Raw genomic sequence first — 19,466 nt, forward strand, 5'->3', positions numbered from 1 at the left:
TGGCTCCACGCTCCCATTCGTCACGATGGCCGCTCACCCCACCCCACTCTGTCTGATCTGGAGGGCGGAGGGAATGGGTTTGAGGCCAGGAAAGGGGGCTGCAGAGGGGTGGGAGGTGGTGGCAGGGATGCATGTGGGCGATGGAGAGGCTGGGGATGGAGGGAGGCCAGGCCTCATTCCAACACTCCCCTGTGAGCTGTGTGCCATCCGTACAATCGCTGGCCTGGCTAAATCCAGCGCCTTCCCCCGACTCCCGGCTCCACACCTAACAAGCCCCGAAGGGAGCGAGAGAGATAATCCCTGCTGAATCCTCCGTGCTAGCAGCAGGGTTGGGGACTCTGCCTCCCAGTGCACTGGCAGGCTGCAAATACTGAATGAAGAAATGGATTGTGACCCGCTGTGGGGCTGGGGCTAGTGAGAGATAAATATTCCCCTGCCCGGGTTTATTAATGCAAAGGGGACGTTTCACCTGCTCTGGGCGAGAGACTCCTCCCCTCCTGATGGCCCACAATTTGAGTGAGTTACATGCTTCATCTGGTTAGACCAGTGCACCGGGGCTCTCAGGCGGAACAGAGAATCCTCTTCCTAGTGGCCTGGCTGGTGGGTCCGGCTCATGTGCTCAGGGTCCAAAAGGTCACCGGATTTGGGAAAGGGAAGGAATTTCCCCCTGGTCAAACTGGAATGGACCTTGCTAGTTTTTTACCTTCTTCTTCAGCCTGGGATGTGGGTCACCTGCTGGGATCACCGGGGCGTCTCACCTGATCTATCCCCTGCCACTGCAGGGGCCTCAGGCATTGGGGGCTCCTCGGTCCTTCCTGTTCTCTGCCTGCCGGCTGAAATGCTTTGCTCTAACTAAAGTTTTGGGGCTCAGTAGAGAAGTACCTCGGTGAGGTTCTCTGGCTACCGGTGTGGTGCTCTGCCCTTTTCAGTGTTGATATCACTCGGCTGCGTGCGTGTGTTCCCTCTGTGTGCTGCCTCAGCTCTGCGCAGATAGCTGACACAGCAGACCCGAAGAGAACCCCCAATGACCACAGAGTAGTGTAAGGTACGAAGGCACATCGGCCAGGTTTATTGCCGTATGGACACAATTATAGTTCCTCCTAGATCGTTACTCTACAGGCCATACTACGAGAAAGTGCCTCTTGGCAATGGACTCGGCTCAGTCAGTGGAGGGACTTTCCACTGCCCCCTCGGCCGGACAAAGACACCGCCCCAGGGGTACATTCTTATACACAGGTACAAACAACTTACACATCACTCCTGACGTATTGACGTGCAACCCTTCTACGTACCAAGGTTCAGCCCCTCTATGTAGTAAGGTGCCGCCTCTCACCTTGTACATGTTAGTTTGAACAAAACAACTCTATCCATCATATTCCCCTTTTGCCCTGTCATTGGGATGGGTCAGACTGTTCCTTGTTATCTGTGGGGAGTGTACGAGTGTGCGAATGTTCTGATCTCTGGTGTCCAGCACCTTTTAGGTATGTCTCTGTTTGCAGCATCAGCCCTTTTCTTGCCAGCTTCTGTGAGCAGGGCCTGCCTCTGGCTCACAGCTTAACTTTGCTTTATGTTAGCAAAGTCCTGACCATTACTTTAGTTCAGGCCTTAGGCCTTATACCAGGCCTCTGATACCAAGGTTTATATCTCAGTGTTGCCAGCACAGAGTGCCCGAGGCAGCAACAGTGGTTCGTTGCCCGGTGTGCTTCGCTCCAATAAACACACCAAGGTGGAGAAGCAGACAGAGTTTATTTGAGATCTCAAAGCGGTGCTCGAAGACACAGACACGTCTCAAATCAAGCACCCAGCTACAAGCCCCTTTTCTCTTTTTTATACATAACTTTAACTAAGCCTCTTCTATCCCCCCCCTCCCCCTCTCTCCCCACCTTTCATTCCCATGCAGCAGATATACTTTGCAATAGCAATTACATTAAGCAGTTAAGTCATACTTGGCAAAAACCAATTTAGCTTGTTAGTAACTCTTCTGTGAACTGTTATCTTTGACCTGTTATTTTGCCCCTTAGCCAGGAGCAAGCAGGCCTCATTATAGCAGGCCTCATTATTACCTTCTGGTGCAGGTGTTGCAACCGATAACCATTCTCTGTTGCTGGCCTGTTAGGTCGATTAAAGTTCAAACATGGGAGCGCTTTTGTCAGACATGGAGTGACTTCAGTTCATTCAGGCCTACTACAGAAAGGCTTCATTGACACTGTGGTTTTCCACCCTCCTGAGTTACCTAGAGTCATGCCTAATGACACCAACATCAGGGCTTCCTTTTACTACACCATGCAGGACGTCTACACTCTATGAAACTGTGAAACATCCTCAGGAACTTATGTTTATTTACTTGACTTAATATAAGCTGTCTCGGGGTTGGGAAAACCCAGCCCATCCCCAAAGAGCAACCCCCATTCTGATTTGCATTGACCTGCTGTCAGTAGAAGCTATGCCTGAGCAAGGACTGCAGAATCCAGACCCAAGCGACTAGCTGATAAGGTCAGAACATGCTGGGAATGGCTTCTTGCCATTTGTAGCAGAGAGAGAACTCATGGGTGGCTGGAGCCAGCTCGCTGAGATTTACTGCGCTGCCGAGACTCTGGTTTGAAAAGTTATTAACATTTTAAATAGCAGCATCAGCATGGTCATCGGGAGCGGCCTGGCTAATTTCAGCTGGGCTGTGTGGGGAAGCAGGAGGATCCAGCCTGCAGGGAGACGTGTCTAGGTGGATGGGAGACCCCATGGAAATGCTGATCTATTAGAGCAATTAGCCAGACAGCCGCCTTCAGCTGCGGGTCAGTGGGTGAAACCGAGAGCAGCAGTCGGTCCCCGGCCCATAGAGAAGCTGCCGGGTTTGACTGTGAACAGAGCTCATGACACAGCAGCTGCTCACTGATGGCTAAAGGCCTGCGAGAGGGCGACTCCTCAGGCTGTGCCATTGGCCCCAGTTCTGCAGCCAGTCACGCACACGGCTCCCTTCACACACCCGCGTTACCAGCCTTTAGGCTCGACTGACTCTTCCCTCTGGCACTTTGGTGCTGGTCCAATACCAGGGATTGACGGATTCCAGCAATGGTGGGGAGGGGAACACATGGGACAACAGATTTTTTTAACAGTCCCCTTGGTGACAGAAATGCAGCCAGAGGGACACTAGGAACCTGCAGGGCTGCATTGCCTCCAGGGCGCGTCACATCAGGGGCACCAATCTCCTCAGCCTTCCAGGGGGGCTTCGCTGTGAGGACAGGCCCCTCTGGGAGGCGGAGGGAAGGATAAAGGGCTGGAGCTCCTCTGATGGTTAGAAACCTTCCTCTAATTTCAAGCCTAAACTTGCTGATGGCCGGTTTCTATCCGTTTGTTCTTGTGTCCACATTGGCACTGACCTTAAAGAACTCCTCTCCCTCCCTCTGATGTATTTCCAGAGAGCAATCGTACAACCTTTTGGATTTTGCATGGCAGCAATCTGGTGCCGTTCCAGTGTAAGTGGAGCTCATCCCTCCTGTATAGACCACTCCTTCTCCAAAAGGTTCCCCAGTTCCTAATAACCCTAAATCCCACCTCCCTGCACCACCGTCTCATCCACGCATTGAGACCCTGCAGCTCTGCCTGTCTGACTGGCCCTGCCCGTGGCACTGGAAGCATTTCAGCGACTGCTGCCATGGAGGTCCTGGACTTCAATCTCTTACCTAGTCGCCTACATCTGGCCTCCAGGACCTGTCTCCTTCCTTCCCTATGTCACTGGTACCTACATATACCACGACCCCTGGCTCATCCCCAGCACTACCTGTGAGGTTATCTAGATATCTCGTGAGATCATCCACCTTTGAACCCAGCAGAAAGTTCACCATGTGGTTCTCCCAGCCATCACAAGCCCAACTATCTATATTTCTAATAATGAAATCCCCGATTACTATTGCCTGTCTCGTCCTAATAACTGGGGTCCCTGCCCTGGAGGGGTGTCGTCAGTCTGAGAGGAGACCATGACATCATCAGGAAGGTGGGTCTCCACTATGGGATCATCCCCCTTTGTTGCAGCTCAATGCTTCCTGCCCCAAGATTTGCCTTCTCCTTAACTGCACAGGGCATTTGCTTCCCAGCTCGCATTACCTGTGTATGATAGCGACTTTGGGGATGGTCCTTGGGCACCAGCTGGGGACTACTTGCCCCATGGGGAACAAGCCAGGTGTCCATGTGGTTTCTTGCTTACAGTGACATCAGCAGGGAGGTCACAGTGCACCCGGGCAGCCCCAGGAGGTCAGGAAGCTGCGAGCAGAGGAGCAGCATGGGGCGGTGCACAGCTGGCATGAGCGCTCTGGATTTGGACATTCCCAGCCCTCTAAGTCTCTGGTCTCGCTGCTTTCCCAGAAGGGACCAGCGTCGTGTTAGCCATGGCTGGGAAGGGACAGGGTCCTGGCGGCAACCCTGCAGAGCCCCAGATCATCAAAGTGACAGTCAAGAGCCTCGAGGAAAGGGAAGAGTTTGCAGTGTGGGAGAACAGCACCATCGCCGACTTTCGAGGCGAAATCGCCAAGCGCTTCCACGCTCCCACCAACCTGCTCCTCTTGATCTTTGCTGGGAAAGTTTTGAACGACCGAAATACTCTCAGCCAGGCCCGGATCCATGACGGATTCACCATCCACCTTGTCATCAGGCTGAAAACGAGAGCAGAGGACCAGGAAGATCAGCAAACTAACGCCAGCACACATGCTGCCACCCTTCCAGCTGGCTCAGCTGGTCTGGCAGATCTCAGCATGCTACCTGGGAATGCACCCAGCATTTTAGCTTTCCTAAATGAGCTCCAGCAGCTGCTGGTGGTCAACCCTGAAATGATCCTACAGAGTCTGGAAAATCCCTTTGTCCAGAGCATGCTGTCAAATGCCAACCTGATAAAAGGGCTCTTAAGGGAACACCCCCTGCTCCAGCTGCTTGAGCAGCAGAATCCAGAGGTCAGCCACATCTGGAACAACCCAGCCCTCCTGCGAGAAATGATCGAGTTTGTTAGGAACCCAGGGATGATGCAGGAAATACTGAGAAACCGGAGCCAGACTCTGCTGCTGGGTGGAGACAAAGTCTTGTGGCAAATGCTCCCTGATACTCCAAAGCCAACTCTGAATGGACCACAGGCGCAGTGTGGGAGTGACCCACCCCAGAACAAGCTGCCCCCAGCAGGGGTCAGCCAACCGTCCCACCCTTTGCCGAATCCTTGGGCCTCTCAGTTTGGTCCACAGAGTTGCATCCCCCATCACAACCATGGCACTGACATTGGGGGTATTCATGTCAGCAACAGCCCAAACTGCAGCACGGGGCAGAGCCCCTGGGTGCCGCCTGGAGTCGCAGCTGGGATGTGTAACATGACGGAAGTGCAGAACGCCTCGCAAGAGATAGCCAGGAATGCCCTGCCTTTCCGGAGCATCCTGTCTGCCCCCTACATGAGGAATATAATGCAGGCCCTGAGCCAGAACCCCAGTCTCATCGTGCACTTCATGCTGAGTAACCCCCGGTTCATTGGCATCCTGCATCCCCACCAAGAAGTAGCGCGGGAGCTCCAAGCCCTCCTCCAGCTGCTGCACAGCCCAGACATGCCGTTAGTGATGGCAAACCCGAGAGCCACCAAGGCTCTGTTCCAGATTCAGCAGGGTTTCCAGACCCTGGGGCTGGAAGTGCTCAGGTTCGCCCGAGGCAGCGCTCCTGGCTCAGGGGCAGCGGGAAGCCTGGCAGATGGCGGATCAGTAACCGGGACTGGTTCTGAGCCACGTGAGAATGCAAGCCCAGCCCCAGGATCGGCCGAGTCGGGGTGCCAGCCCTGTAACGTTGAGCAAATCACCCAGGGTCTTGCTCAAGCAAGCCCCCCGCTTCCCCAGACTCCAGAAACCCAATTCCAGCAGCAGCTGGAGCAGCTCTACGTAATGGGTTTCCTGAAGCATGAAGCCAACACACAAACTCTGAGAGCAGCTGGAGGACATGTCAACACTGCGATTGACAAAGTTCTGGGGTAGTGGGTCCCCAGGGTCTGTATTGGGAACACTAGTATTCAACAGATTCATAAATGATCTGGGAAGAAGGGGAAAACAGTGATATGGCAAAGTTTGAAGATGATACAAAATTACTCAAGATGGTTCAGTCCAAAGCTGACTATGAAGACTTACAAAGGGATTTCTCAAAACTGGGTGACTGGGCAACACAATGGCAGATGAAATTCATTGTTTATAAACATCCTCCATGTGCAGCGGCAGTCAAAAAGCGAACAGAATGTTGGGAACAATCAGGAAAGAGATACATATCAGACAGAAAATATCATCTTGCCTCTCTATAGATCCTGGCACACTCACACCTTGAATGCTGCCTGCCGTTCTGGTCGCCTCATCTCCAAAAAGATATATAAGAATTGTAAAAGGCACAAAGAAGGGCAACAAAACTGATGAGGGGTATGGAACAGCTTCCGTAGGAGAGACTAACAAGACTGGGACTTTTCAGCCTAGAAAAGAGACGACTGGGGGGGGGGGGGATATGATGGGGGTCTAGAAAATCATCACTGTTGGGGGGAAGGTAACTAAAGAAGTGTTATTAACTCCTTCTCCTAACACAGAGACCAGGGTCACCCAATTCAATTAATAGGCAGCAGGTTTAAAAAAAGCATAAGGAAGTCCTTCTTCCACAGTGTACAACCTGTGGAACTCATTGCCAGGGGATGTTGTGAAGGCCAAAGCTAGAAGAGGGCTCTAAAAACCATTAGATACATTCATGGAGGTTAGGTCCATCAATGGCTATTAGCCAGGATGGGCAGGGATGCAAAACCATGCCCTGAGTGTCCCAAGCCCTGCTTGCCAGAAGCTGGGAGTGGACGACAGGAGATGGATCAATTGCTCATTGCCCTGTTCTGTTCATTCCCTCTGAAGCACCTGGCCCTGGCCACTGTCACAAGTCCGGATTCTGGGCTAGATGGAATCGGTCTGACTCAGTGTGGCTGTTCTTATTGTCTATCCGAGGGGGAGCCGTGATAGTCTGTAGCCACGAAAACAATGAGGAGTCCGGGGGCACCTTCAAGACTAACAGATTTGAATCTCCTAAATCTGTTAGTCTTTAAGGTGCCCCCGGACTCCTCGTTATTCTTATTTTCTGCTGTTCTCATGTGGGATAATGGATACAAGCAGCAAAAGTCACAGGGCTCTTGCTACTCTATACGGCTCCTTTCCCTGATTAGCCCATGTTCAGACATCAGCCTCCACTTGAGTTCCCAGGGGACTGTGTGACCCCCAAGGAGCTGCTGCAAGGATACAGTATAAATACTCTCCCGTGCCTGGCAGTCTGGGGCGTATACTCCAGGCAGGCTGGGTCCAGAGGCTTTTTTCCTCCATGGTGAAGATTTTCGTCATGTCCACCCTGGTGAGTCAGCTGCAGTTGAGAGAAGGGGGTTGATTACTTGACAACCTCTTTTTTGAGTTTTATGGGGAGAAATGAGTCCAATAAAGCTTAAAAAATGTTTATAATTAGGACACTTTTTTAAAATTGATTTCACCATTTAGCAGGAGATAATTTAGGTACCTAACTGTCATCTCTGCTTTTGAAATTTTGCCTCTTACTTGTTAGTCGGCTCTGGACGATTTTCCTCCTGGACAGATGAGATCAAACGCACCACAGTCAGCAAAGCCCCTCGTCGCGCTGAGACAGAACGTCAGGCAGCTGGGGAAGGGGCAGGGTGGATATTTTAGAGGATTTTAAAGCCTGAGATCTCCTCAGCTCTGCGTGAGAGTTCATTGTCCCTGGGCTCTATCATAAGAGGAGGGATTTGCCCCATTGCCTCTGGCCAATGTTCCTCTTCCTCTGGGGGTGGGGGACGTGCAGGAGCTGGGTGGCTCTGCGATGCACCGGGACATTGCAGGAATGTCAAATCTCATCAAGATCTTCTCACTAATCCCTCGCTAAACCCCAGCCTGGCACCTCTCCCTTCTGGCCTGACTTGGTTTCCTCAGTCCTTAACGAGAACATTTCAGCATATTTCACGCACAGACACACATGCACACAGACAGACACTCACACACAGACACACTCACACGCACATCTCTCTCACACGTACACACACACAGAAAGACACACATACACTCACCACAGAGACACACAGACACACAGACAGATACATTCACACAAACACACAGACAGACAGACACACACAGAGACACACACACTCACACGCAGACACACACACACAGACACACACACTCACACAGACAGGCACACAAACAATCTCACACCCAGAAACACAAACACAAATGCGCACACACACACACACACATACACTCACAGAGACAGACACTCACACAGACACACGCACACACGATGTCTCTCTTTCTCACATACACACACATAGAAAGACACATACACTCACCACAAAGACAGACACATTGACACAAACAGACACACACAGAGAGACACACGCAGACACACACACACAGACACATACACTCAAACACAGACACACACATTTCTCTCTCTCTCACACACACACACACACACACAGACAAAGACACACATACACTCACCACAGAGGCAGACAGACACAGACACACAGAGATACATTCACACAAACACACAGACAGACAGTCACACACTCACACACAAACACACTCACACAGACATGCACACACACAATCTCACACCCAGACACACACACACGGTTGCAGGTCGGTTTTTCCTCGGCACAGCTCAGCCCCGCCTGTGCCGCCCGCCCCAGGCTCCAGCGGGATGGAAGCTAGCACGGGCTGGGCTCCATGAGAAGGGGAATCGCCCCCCTGGCTTGCAGCAGAGACGTAGCCTTAGGGACAAATCCTGCCCAGGTTTAGAGGCTGCCCCGCCCTACTGAGCTCCACAGCATTGCACAGCCGCTGTGTAGGGCAGGACGGGGGCCAGCCTGCAGCCTGTGAGTTCTCGTAGCTGGGGCCTGTCCCTTTAATCATTTGCCAAGCGCTGATGTGCACCTGCAGCTGCAGAATCATATTAACATTCATGGGCAAGAATAAATCTGTCCTTTCCCCGCCTTCAAAGAGGCTAAGAGGGCTGGCGAGCGTATGGCGTAATGCAGAGCACAGTTAAACGCAGGCCCCGATTCTGCTTTTAGCGACATCCCTGTCCGAGGCGGGAAGACCCACCGTCCAGCTGGGAGGCAGGGCGCAGACGCACTGAGGGTACATGGGGCTTGCCACACTTCGCACTGTGCCAGAGTCAGAGCCGGCGGGCAGGTCTCCAGCCTTCCCGCTGCTGTATGGGGGAGGGCGGCAGGGGAGTGACGGGTGGTGGAGAGGAGCCAGGTGCATCACTCCAGGCTGGCAGAGCTTCAGAGATTAAAGGCCAGAAGGGACCACTCTGATCAACTGCATCGCACAGGCCAGAGGCCTGCCCTGAATTCATTCCTGTGTGAACTAGAGCCGTCTCAGCTGCCAGTGCTGGGGCATTCACAGCTGCCCTTGCGAAGGGCTCATTTCCCTTGCTGTTAACAACGTGCACCTTACTTCTACTCTGAATGTGACTAGCGGGGGGGGGGGCAAATCCATCAACCTCCTCCCTGAGGAACGTTGCTGAGCTGTGGGAGCAGAATCTCTTGGTTTCCTCTAATGAGCTCGGGCTGGAAATGAATTCTTGGAGCCTGGCTCTTCAGGCTTGATTCAGAACAACTCCTCATTGATTTCACGGGGGAGAGCAGCCCCAGGCTTGCAGGACAGGGCCCTTGTGCTTTGGGATTCTGCAAGTCAATGCTGAACTGCAGGTCCCTTCCCAGTCACATGGTCTCGGAGTAACTCTCAGGTTCATTTTGCATTTACACAGGGGGTGGAGCTGACCAGAACAGCGACTGCTCATCATGGTGGATTTCAATAGCACCAGCTTCCATCCTGCCACATTCCAACTGACCGGGTTCCCAGGCCAGGAAGCTGCTCGCCACTGGATCTCGATCCCTTTCTGGGTGGTCTACATCACCGCCATGGTAGGGAATTGCACTGTTCTCTGCGTTATCTGGGCAGACCGGCGTCTCCACCAGCCCATGTATTTGTTCCTTTGCATGTTGTCGCTCAATGACCTCGGTATGTCTCTGTCGACCCTGCCCACGGTGCTCAGCATCTTCTGCTTCGATGTCACAGACGTCGCGTTCGACGTCTGCCTGGCCCAGATGTTTTTCATTCACTCCTTTTCCTTCATGGAGTCGGGGATTTTACTGGCCATGTCATTCGATCGCTTTGTCGCCATCTGTGACCCGCTGCGCTATGCGGCCATCTTGACCAACCCCAGGATTGTGAGGATCGGGCTGGCCCTTGTGATTAAAAGTACCAGCATGCTCCTCCCTTTCCCCTTTCTGATTAAACGGCTGCCGATCTGCAAAGGCAATGTCCTCTCCCACGCGTACTGCTTGCACCCAGACATGATGAGACTGGCGTGTGCGGACACAACCGTCAATAACATCTACGGTTTGTTTGCCGTTCTCTTCACTTATGGCTTAGACTCGGCGTTCATCATCCTATCTTATGTTAAGATTCTAAGGACAGTTTTTAATATTGCATCCCATGAACAGCGCCTCACGGCCCTAAACACCTGCGCCTCGCACATCTGTGCTGTCCTACTCTTTTATGTCCCAATAGTTGCAGTCTCCGTTATGCACAGGTTTGGAGGAAATGCCCCTCGAGTTGTTCATATTCTTATGTCCTATGCCTACCTCTTTGTCCCCCCTGTGTTAAACCCAATTGTTTACAGCGTGAAGACAAAGGAGATTCGCAAGGGGATCTCCCGAATATTCGCCAGAGACCTACTCTGAATGGGAGTTGTGTCGTATATGGTTTCGTTGGACAAGTTTTGAATAGCTTGCTGACTGAACGTTGTATCTTCTCAGAGGACATTCAAACATCTCCAACGATAAAATACTAGAACAATTCAAACTGTGCATAGGCAGTTGCCTGCAAAAGATTCTGTTATCTCCTCTTATGTCAGGGGTTCTCAAAGTAGGGGTTGGGACCCCTCAGGGGGTCATGGGGCTATTACAGGGGGTCGTGAACTGTCAGCCTCCACCCCAAACCCCGCTTTGCCTCCAGCATTTATAATGGTGTTAAATATGTGTAAGCAGAGTCAGGATGAGATCTACCCTGACATCTGGTGGTACATTATGAGGAGTGGGCAAAGGAATTTTAGGAATGTGCATTTGCATTGGTAAACCCACTCCACTTAGCATAACACACAGCAGCATGGGAAGGTTATTTTCACACTGTGGAATCCCCAATTTCTTTGTTATTGGGGCAGGAAGGAAAAAAAGGGGCTGTTACCTTTATTATGTGAATGAGGAACTATGAGACTGCTTTATGACAGAAATGACTCAACCTACATTAAAGAGTACTTGCTAGACAAGGGACATGGGTTCCAAAACCCAGTGAAGGGAGAGAGGCAGGGGACTGGTGTGTGTACCTGATGGTATGGGCCCCTTTTGAGGGCCTGGAACACCAATTGCACTTCTTCCTCTCTCCACTGTTAAAGAGCAGAGCTAATTTTGAATCCTTTAGGAGTCCATCTGGAGGCTGCTGACCTGAATTCACATTGGGCCAAGGTGGCACTGGGGCTCCTTTACTACAAGAGCTGAAATCACTAAAAGAGCTAAGCTTACTGAGCTGAGATCACTGAGTGGGGGAGCCTGAAGATCGATCGCTAAGCAGCTGGCAGAGCGGAGCAGTCTGCAGCACGTTGGCGCAGCCCATGGAACAGTGAGCAGTGTGGAGCGGTTTGCGTGGACGGCTGATGCGGTTCACGGGTTGGCTGGAGGAGCGGCACAGCAGGTGGAGTGGAGCCAGTCGTGGTGAAGGCTACAGCAGAACTCCACGGAGAAGCGGGGCAGTCGGCCCTGGCCCACGTAAGGTGTCCCTTAGCACCCTGCGTGTGCCCCCCCCCCATTTCCACCCAGGCTGGGGGGGTAAAACTCTGCAGATAAACTTTTGAACTCTGGGGTGGCACTGACCAGAGACAGAGACTCTTGGGTTGTTGGACTTTGGGGTGATTGGACTTAAGACCCTAAGGGGGAAAGGACAGTGCCAAATGTACTTGGGGTGGGTTTTTTGCTTATGGTTTGTGTATAGTCCTGTTTGTGGTGTCTCTCCAATGTGATGCCACATTGTTTCCCTCCTTTATTAAAAGGATTGTGCTACACTTGGACTCTGTGCTTGCGAGTGGGGAAGTATTGCCTCCTAGAGGCACCCGGGGGGGTGGTAGGTAATTGTCCCAGGTCACTGGGTGGGGGATCGAGCCGGTTTTGCATTGTGTTATTGAAACGGAACCCCTGGATACTGAACCCGGCCCTTGTTGCTGCCAACTCAGAGGGGCAGAAGGGTTACATATGTAAAAAACATGTTTTTAATGTATAAAGGGGGGCTGCACGCAGAGGCTTGCTGTGTGAAAGGGGTCACCAGTACTAAACATAAGAACATAAGAACGGCCGTTCGGGGGCAGACCAAAGGTCCATCTAGCCCAGTATCCTGTCTGCCGACAGTGGCCAATGCCAGGTGCCCCTGAGGGAGTGAACCTAACAGGCAATGATCAAGTGATCTCTCTCCTGCCATCCATCTCCATCCTCTGACGAACAGAGTCTAGGGACACCATTCCTTACCCAGCCTGGCTAACAGCCATTAATGGACTTAACCTCCATGATAAGAAAACAAACAAAACAAAAGTTTGAGAACAACAGTCCGATGTTTTTAAATTACAGTCTCAGATGTTAGTCAATCAAAGTCAATCAGTCTTTTGAGGCAGGGACTGTGGCTTCCAGCGGGGGTGAGCAGTGCCCGTAACTTCCTCGGTGTGACCTGAATACAAAATGTAAAACAGGTAGAAGGAAACACACCTCTCAAATCTATAGCTTTCTGGTGTAAATCGAGCCAAGTTCTGCAACAGGGGCCGCCTGTCTGTCCTGTTTGCGATGGGGCCCAGCACTATCTCAAAGCAGTAGATTAACAATAGTTGTCACTGGGAGGAGGCCACACACTTTTTTGCATATGCAAATCGAACAACTTGCACACATCAGGGGCTCCAGGTGTCCTTCTGTCGCACCCCACAAGCTCACTATGTGCCACCCTGTAGACGGGCCGGACTCACCCCTACGGCGCCTCCTGCTGGTGACTCTGGGAATTAGCTCTGTCCAGTGCTGGAGCGCCCTCTGCAGGCCGGTGATCCGCCTGTCTTCAGGCCCCCATGTCCCTCCCTGGACCCGGTGCCCTTTCACATGGGGTGCTGCCCCCTGGCAGTACCCCCTTTCTCTCAGGATCTCCCCTTCTCAGGGAACCCCCCCACCCTCAATCCCCACCTTGCCTCAGTGTATGGCTACTGCCAGTCATTGTCTAGCCCCACACCCTGGGGCAGACTGCAGCATCAGCCTACTCATCACTGGCAAGGAGGGTTTGGACCTGCTGCCTTGGCCTACCCCTGGGCTGCCCTCTGCAACCCCCAGTACCTGTTGGCCCTTCACTAGGCCGCAGCCTGGGGCTTTCTAGGCTGGAGCTCCCCAGCTCCTCAGCCTTTTCCCAGCCCTGCTTCACTCAGGTATCCAGTCTCAAGCTCCCTGCAGCCAGGCCCTTCTCTCTCTGAAGGCAGAGAGAGACTGTCTGGGCTTCTGGCTTCCCTGGCCTTCTTATAAGGCCCTGTTAAGTTTGGAGCGTGGCCCCAGCTGCAGCCACTTCCCTAATCAGCCCAGCTTTTAGAGCCACCGCTCTCAAGCCCTGCCAGGCCACTTTTTAAACTCCGCAGGGCAGGAGCAGAGGTTCACCCTGCTACACACCCCCTATTTAAGGGAACTCATGCAAATCCCCAACCCCCACATTCTCAGTTCTCTTCTCTCAGTCTCTCAGAGAAGTCTTCCAAAGGGGCGACATTTGAAAGTGCTTTGGATGGCCCGAGCTGAGACGGGGGGCAGTTGTTATGCTGGGAGGTGTGTATTGCTCCCATCAAACACTGCTTTGGTCTAGAGTCAATTCCTGAGGTGGCTGAAGCTGCTGGTTCTACTAACCAGATGCCAAGTACTCCTCCTTGTGTTCCCCTTTTCTCCTTTCCTGCTTTGCTTATTGTCACCAACATCCACAGGGCTGCACCCGCTGATGGCTAGAACATTCCCTGAAATTTGGGAATTGATCGGCTGCAGCATTCAAACGTCATCGTGTTACAGACAGACAAATAAACAGAGACCTGGCATTGGTTTGCATGTGTGACCGCACTTCGCTTGGCTATGTATATTCAATAACAGATAAACAGCTTTGAGGAATGAGAAGATGGACAGAAATACTTTGCAATACAATGGGCCCATGACATAAATTGTATTTGTCGTCCCTACTCTCCACGGTGTCCATTTCTGTTCCTTCAGTGTCCCGAGCCTCTGTTTGCCAGAAGCTGAGAATGGACGACAGGGATGGATCACTTGGTGATTCCTGTTCTGTTCATTCCTGGGGGCACCTGGTTCTGGCCACTGTCTGAAGACAGGAGACTGGGCTGGATGGAACAGGTCTGATTCAGTATGGCTGGTCCTATGCAGTCACTGTTAAAGTTGCCGTTGCTGGGACTGAGGAACTGGCAAGAGCAGTGGGAAGGCGAGGACAGCGCTGCCGAGTGGTGATGCAGTTTGCTGGGGAAAGGCAATTCACTAGAGCGGGTGGGACATTGCTCATGGAACTTTTTCCTGTCTGAAAATGCCATTTCCAGAACCAAAACGGTCCACAGGACGGTGTCCATTTTGATGACATTTCCAATGGAGACGTATCAAAATGAATCATTTCGACTTTCTTGTTTCATTTAATGTTAAATGAGGTAAAAACATTCCAGGTTGACATTCCTGGGTTTATTAATGCAAAGGGATGTTTCACCTGCTCTGAGAGCCTCCTCCCCTCCTGATGGCGCACAATTTGAGCAAGTTATGTGCTTCATCTGGTTAGACCAGTGGACCGGGGCTCTCAGGCGGAACAGAGAATCCTCTTCCTAGTGGCCTGGCTGGTGGGTCTGGCTCACGTGCTCAGGGTCGAAAAGGTCACCGTATTTGGGAAAGGGAAGGAATTTCCCCCTGGTCAAACTGGAATGGACCTTGCTAGTTTTTTACCTTCTTCTGCAGCCTGGGATGTGGGTCACCTGCTGGGATCACCGGGGCATGTCTCACCTGATCAATCCCCTGCCACTGCAGGGGCCTCAGGCATTGGGGGCCCCTTAGTCCTTCCTGTTCTCTGCCTGCCGCCTGAAATGCTTTGCTCTAAATAAAGTTTGGCGGCTCAGTAGAGAGGTACCTGGGTGAGGTTCTCTGGCCTGTGCCATGCAGAAGTTCAGGTCTACATCTATGAAACTATGAAACATCCTCAGGGACTTACATTTATTTACTCAAATTAATATATAGTGTCTCGAAGTTAAGAAAACCCAGCCCATCCCCAAAGAGCACCCCCCGTTCCGATTCGCATTGACCTGCTGTCAGTGGAAGCTATGCCTGAGCAAGGACTGCAGAATCCAGACCCAAGCAAATAGCTGATAAGGTCAGAACATTCATCGTGCACTTCATGCTGAGTAACCCCCGGTTCGTTGGTATCCTGCATCCCCACCAAGAAGTAGCGCGGGAGCTCCAAGCCCTCCTCCAGCTGCTGCACAGCCCAGACATGCCGTTAGTGATGGCAAAGCCGAGAGCCACCAAGGCTGTGTTCCAGATTCGGCAGGGTTTCCAGACCCTGGGGCTGGAAGTGCTCAGGTTCGCCCGAGGCAGCGCTCCTGGCTCAGGGGCAGCGGGACGCCCGGCCGATGGCGGATCAGTAACCGGGACTGGTTCTGAGCCACGTGAGAATGCAAGCCCAGCCCCAGGATCGGCCGAGTCGGGGTGCCAGCCCTGTAACGTTGAGCAAATCACCCAGGGTTTTGCTCAAGCAAGCCCCCCGCTTCCCCAGACTCCAGAAACCCAATTCCAGCAGCAGCTGGAGCAGCTCAACGTAATGGGTTTCCTGAAGCATGAAGCCAACGCACAAGCTCTGAGAGCAGCTGGAGGAGATGTCAACACTGCGACTGACAAAGTTCTGGGGTAGTGGGGTCCCCCAGGGGTCTGTATTGGGAGCACTAATATTCAACAGATTCATAAATGATCTGGGAAGAAGGGGAAAACAGTGATATGGCAAAGTTTGAAGATGATACAAAATTACTCAAGATAGTTAAGTCCAAAGCTGACTATGAAGACTTACAAAGGGATTTCTCAAAACCGGGTGACTGGGCAACACAATGGCAGATGAAATTCTTTGTTGATAAACATCCCCAAAATGTGCGGTGGCAGTCAAAAAAGAGAACAGAATGTTGGGAACCATCAGGAAAGGGATAAATATCAGACAGAAAATATCATATTGCCTCTCTATAGATCCTGGCACACTCACACCTTGAATGCTGCGTGCAGTTCTGGTCGCCTCATCTCAAAAAAGATATATAAGAATTGTAAAAGGCACAAAGAAGGGCAACAAAACTGATGAGGGGTATGGAACAGCTTCCGTATGAGGAGAGACTAACAAGACTGGGACTTTTCAGCCTAGAAAAGTGACGACTGGGGGGGGGATATGATCGAGGTCTATAAAATCATGACTGGTGTGGGGAAAGTAAATACAGAAGTGATATTTACTCCTTCTCCTAACACAGAGACCAGGGTCACCCAATTCAATTAATAGGCAGCAGGTTTAAAAAAAGCATAAGGAAGTTCTTCTTCCACAATGTACAACCTGTGGAACTCATTGTCAGGGGATGTTGTGAAGGCCAAAGCTAGAAGAGGGCTCTAAAAACCATTAGATACATTCATGGAGGATAGGTCCATCAATGGCTATTATCCAGGATGGGCAGGGATGCAAAACCATGCTCTGAGTGTCCCAAGCCCCTGCTTGCCAGAAGCTGGGAGTGGACGACAGGAGATGGATCAATTGCTCATTGCCCTGTTCTGTTCATTCCCTCTGAAGCACCTGGCCCTGGCCACTGTCACAAGTCCGGATTCTGGGCTAGATGGAATCGGTCTGACTCAGTGTGGCTGTTCTTATTGTCTATCCGAGGGGGAGCTGTGTTAGTCTGTAGCCACGAAAACAACGAGGAGTCTGGGGGCACCTTAAAGACTAACAGATTTGAATCTGCTAAATCTGTTAGCCTTTAAGGTGCCCCCGGACTCCTCGTTATTCTTATTTTCTGCTGTTCTCATGTGGGATAATGGATACATGCAGCAAAAGTCACAGGGCTCTTGCTATTCTATACGGCTCCTTTCCCTGATTAGCCCATGTTCAGACATCAGCCTCCACTTGAGTTCCCAGGGGACTGTGTGACCCCCAAGGAGCTGCCGCAAGGATACAGTATAAATACTCTCCCGTGCCTGGCAGTCTGGGGCGTATACTCCAGGCAGGCTGGGTCCAGAGGCTTCTTTCCTCCATGGTGAAGATTTTCGTCATGTCCACCCTGGTGAGTCAGCTGCAGTTGAGAGAAGGGGGTTGATTACTTGACAACCTCTTTTTTGAGTTTTATGGGGAGAAATGAGTCTAATAAAGCTTAAAAAAGTCTATAATTAGGACACTTTTTTAAAATTGATTTCACCATTTAGCAGGAGATAATTTAGGTACCTAACTCTCATCTCTGCATTTGAAATTTTGCCTCTTACTTGTTAGTCGGCTCTGCATGATTTTCCTCCTGGACAGATGAGATCAAACGCAGCACAGTCAGCAAAGCCCCTCGTCGCGCTGAGACAGAACAGCAGGCAGCTCGGGAAGGGGCAGGGTGGATTTTTTAGAGTAGTTTAAAGCCTGAGATCTCCTCAGCTCTGCGTGAGAGTTCATTGTCCCAGGGCTCTATCATAAGAGGAGGGATTTGCCCCATTGCCTCTGGCCAATGTTCCTCTTCCTCCGGGGGGGACGTGCAGGAGCTGGGTGGCTCTGCGATGCACCGGGACACTGCAGCAATGTCAAATCTCATCAAGATCTTCTCACTAATCCCTCGCTAAACCCCAGCCTGGCACCTCTGCCTTCTGGCCCGACTTGGTTTCCTCAATCCTTATCGAGAACATTTCAGCATATTTCACGCACAGACACACATGCACACAGACAGACACTCACACACAGACACACTCACACGCAATATCTCTCTCTCACACGTACACACACACAGAAAGACACATATACACTCACCACAGAGACACACAGACACACAGACAGATACATTCACACAAACACACAGACAGACAGACACACACAGAGACACACACACTCACATGGACACACACACACTCACACACACACACACTCACACAGACAGGCACACAAACAATCTCACACCCAGAAACACAAACACAAATGCGCGCACACACACACACAAACACTCACAGAGACTGAGAGACACTCACACAGACACACGCACACACGATGTCTCTCTTTCTCACATACACACACATAGAAAGACATACACTCACCACAAAGACAGACACATTGACACAAACAGACACACACAGAGAGACACACGCAGACACACACACACAGACACATACACTCTTACACTGACAGACACATTTCTCTCTCTATCTAACAAACAAACAGAGACACATACAAAGACACACATACACTCTCGACAGAGGCAGACAGACACAGACACACAGAGATACATTCACACAAACACACAGACAGACAGTCACACACTCACACACAAACACACTCACACAGACATGCACACACACAATCTCACACCCAGACATACACACACGGTTCCAGGTAGTTTTTTCCTCAGCACAGCTCAGCCCCGCCTGTGCCGCCCGCCCCAGGCTCCAGCGGGATGGAAGCTAGCACGGGCTGGGCTCCATGAGAAGGGGAATCGCCCCTCTGGCTTGCAGCACAGACGTAGCCTTAGGGACAAATCCTGCCCAGGTTTAGAGGCTGCCCCGCCCTACTGAGCTCCACAGCATTGCACAGCCGCTGTGTAGAGGAGGACGGGGGCCAGCCTGCAACCTGTGAGTTCTCGTAGCTGGGGCCTGTCCCTTTAATCATTTGCCAAGCGCTGATGTGCACCTGCAGCTGCGGAATCATTAACATTCATGGGCAAGAATAAATCTGTCCTTTCCCCGCCTTCAAAGAGGCTAAGAGGGCTGGCGAGCATATGGCGTAATGCAGAGCACAGTTAAACGCGGGCCCCGATTCTGCTTTTAGCAGCATCCCTGTCCGAGGCGGGAAGACCCACCGCCCAGCTGGGAGGCTGGGCGCAGACGCACTGAGGGGTCATGGGGCTTGCCACACTTCGCACTGTGCCAGAGTCAGAGCCGGCGGGCAGGTCTCCAGCCTTCCCGCTGCTGTATGGGGGAGGGCGGTAGGGGAGTGACGGGTGGTGGAGAGGAGCCAGGTGCATCACTCCAGGCTGGCAGAGCTTCAGAGATTTAAGGACAGAAGGGACCACTCTGATCAACTGCATCGCACAGGCCAGAGGCCTGCCCTGAATTCATTCCTGTGTGAACT

The 19,466-nt window shown here is 51.8% G+C and overlaps 2 protein-coding genes across 2 annotated transcripts; both read left to right on the forward strand.

Moving 5' to 3' along the window:
• Nucleotides 1-4,333: 4,333 nt before the first annotated feature.
• Nucleotides 4,334-5,987, forward strand: LOC120389165 (ubiquilin-1-like). Its single transcript, XM_039511498.1, has one exon. The coding sequence runs from the start codon at nucleotides 4,380-4,382 to the stop codon at nucleotides 5,985-5,987; it is 1,608 nt and encodes a 535-aa protein (XP_039367432.1). The 5' UTR covers nucleotides 4,334-4,379.
• Nucleotides 5,988-9,841: 3,854 nt separating this feature from the next.
• On the forward strand, nucleotides 9,842-10,786 carry LOC120374652 (olfactory receptor 51I1-like). Its single transcript, XM_039494665.1, has one exon. The coding sequence runs from the start codon at nucleotides 9,842-9,844 to the stop codon at nucleotides 10,784-10,786; it is 945 nt and encodes a 314-aa protein (XP_039350599.1).
• The last annotated feature ends 8,680 nt before the right edge of the window (nucleotides 10,787-19,466 follow it).

This window comes from Mauremys reevesii, linkage group 1 (genome assembly GCF_016161935.1).
Source record: "Mauremys reevesii isolate NIE-2019 linkage group 1, ASM1616193v1, whole genome shotgun sequence".
Lineage (NCBI taxonomy): Eukaryota > Metazoa > Chordata > Testudines > Geoemydidae > Mauremys > Mauremys reevesii.

What these genes read in the sequence shown, in the direction of transcription:
- LOC120389165 (XM_039511498.1), top strand. Translation starts at nt 4,380, where the DNA reads ATGGCTGGGAAGGGACAGGGTCCTGGCGGCAACCCTGCAGAGCCCCAG.
- LOC120374652 (XM_039494665.1), top strand. Translation starts at nt 9,842, where the DNA reads ATGGTGGATTTCAATAGCACCAGCTTCCATCCTGCCACATTCCAACTG.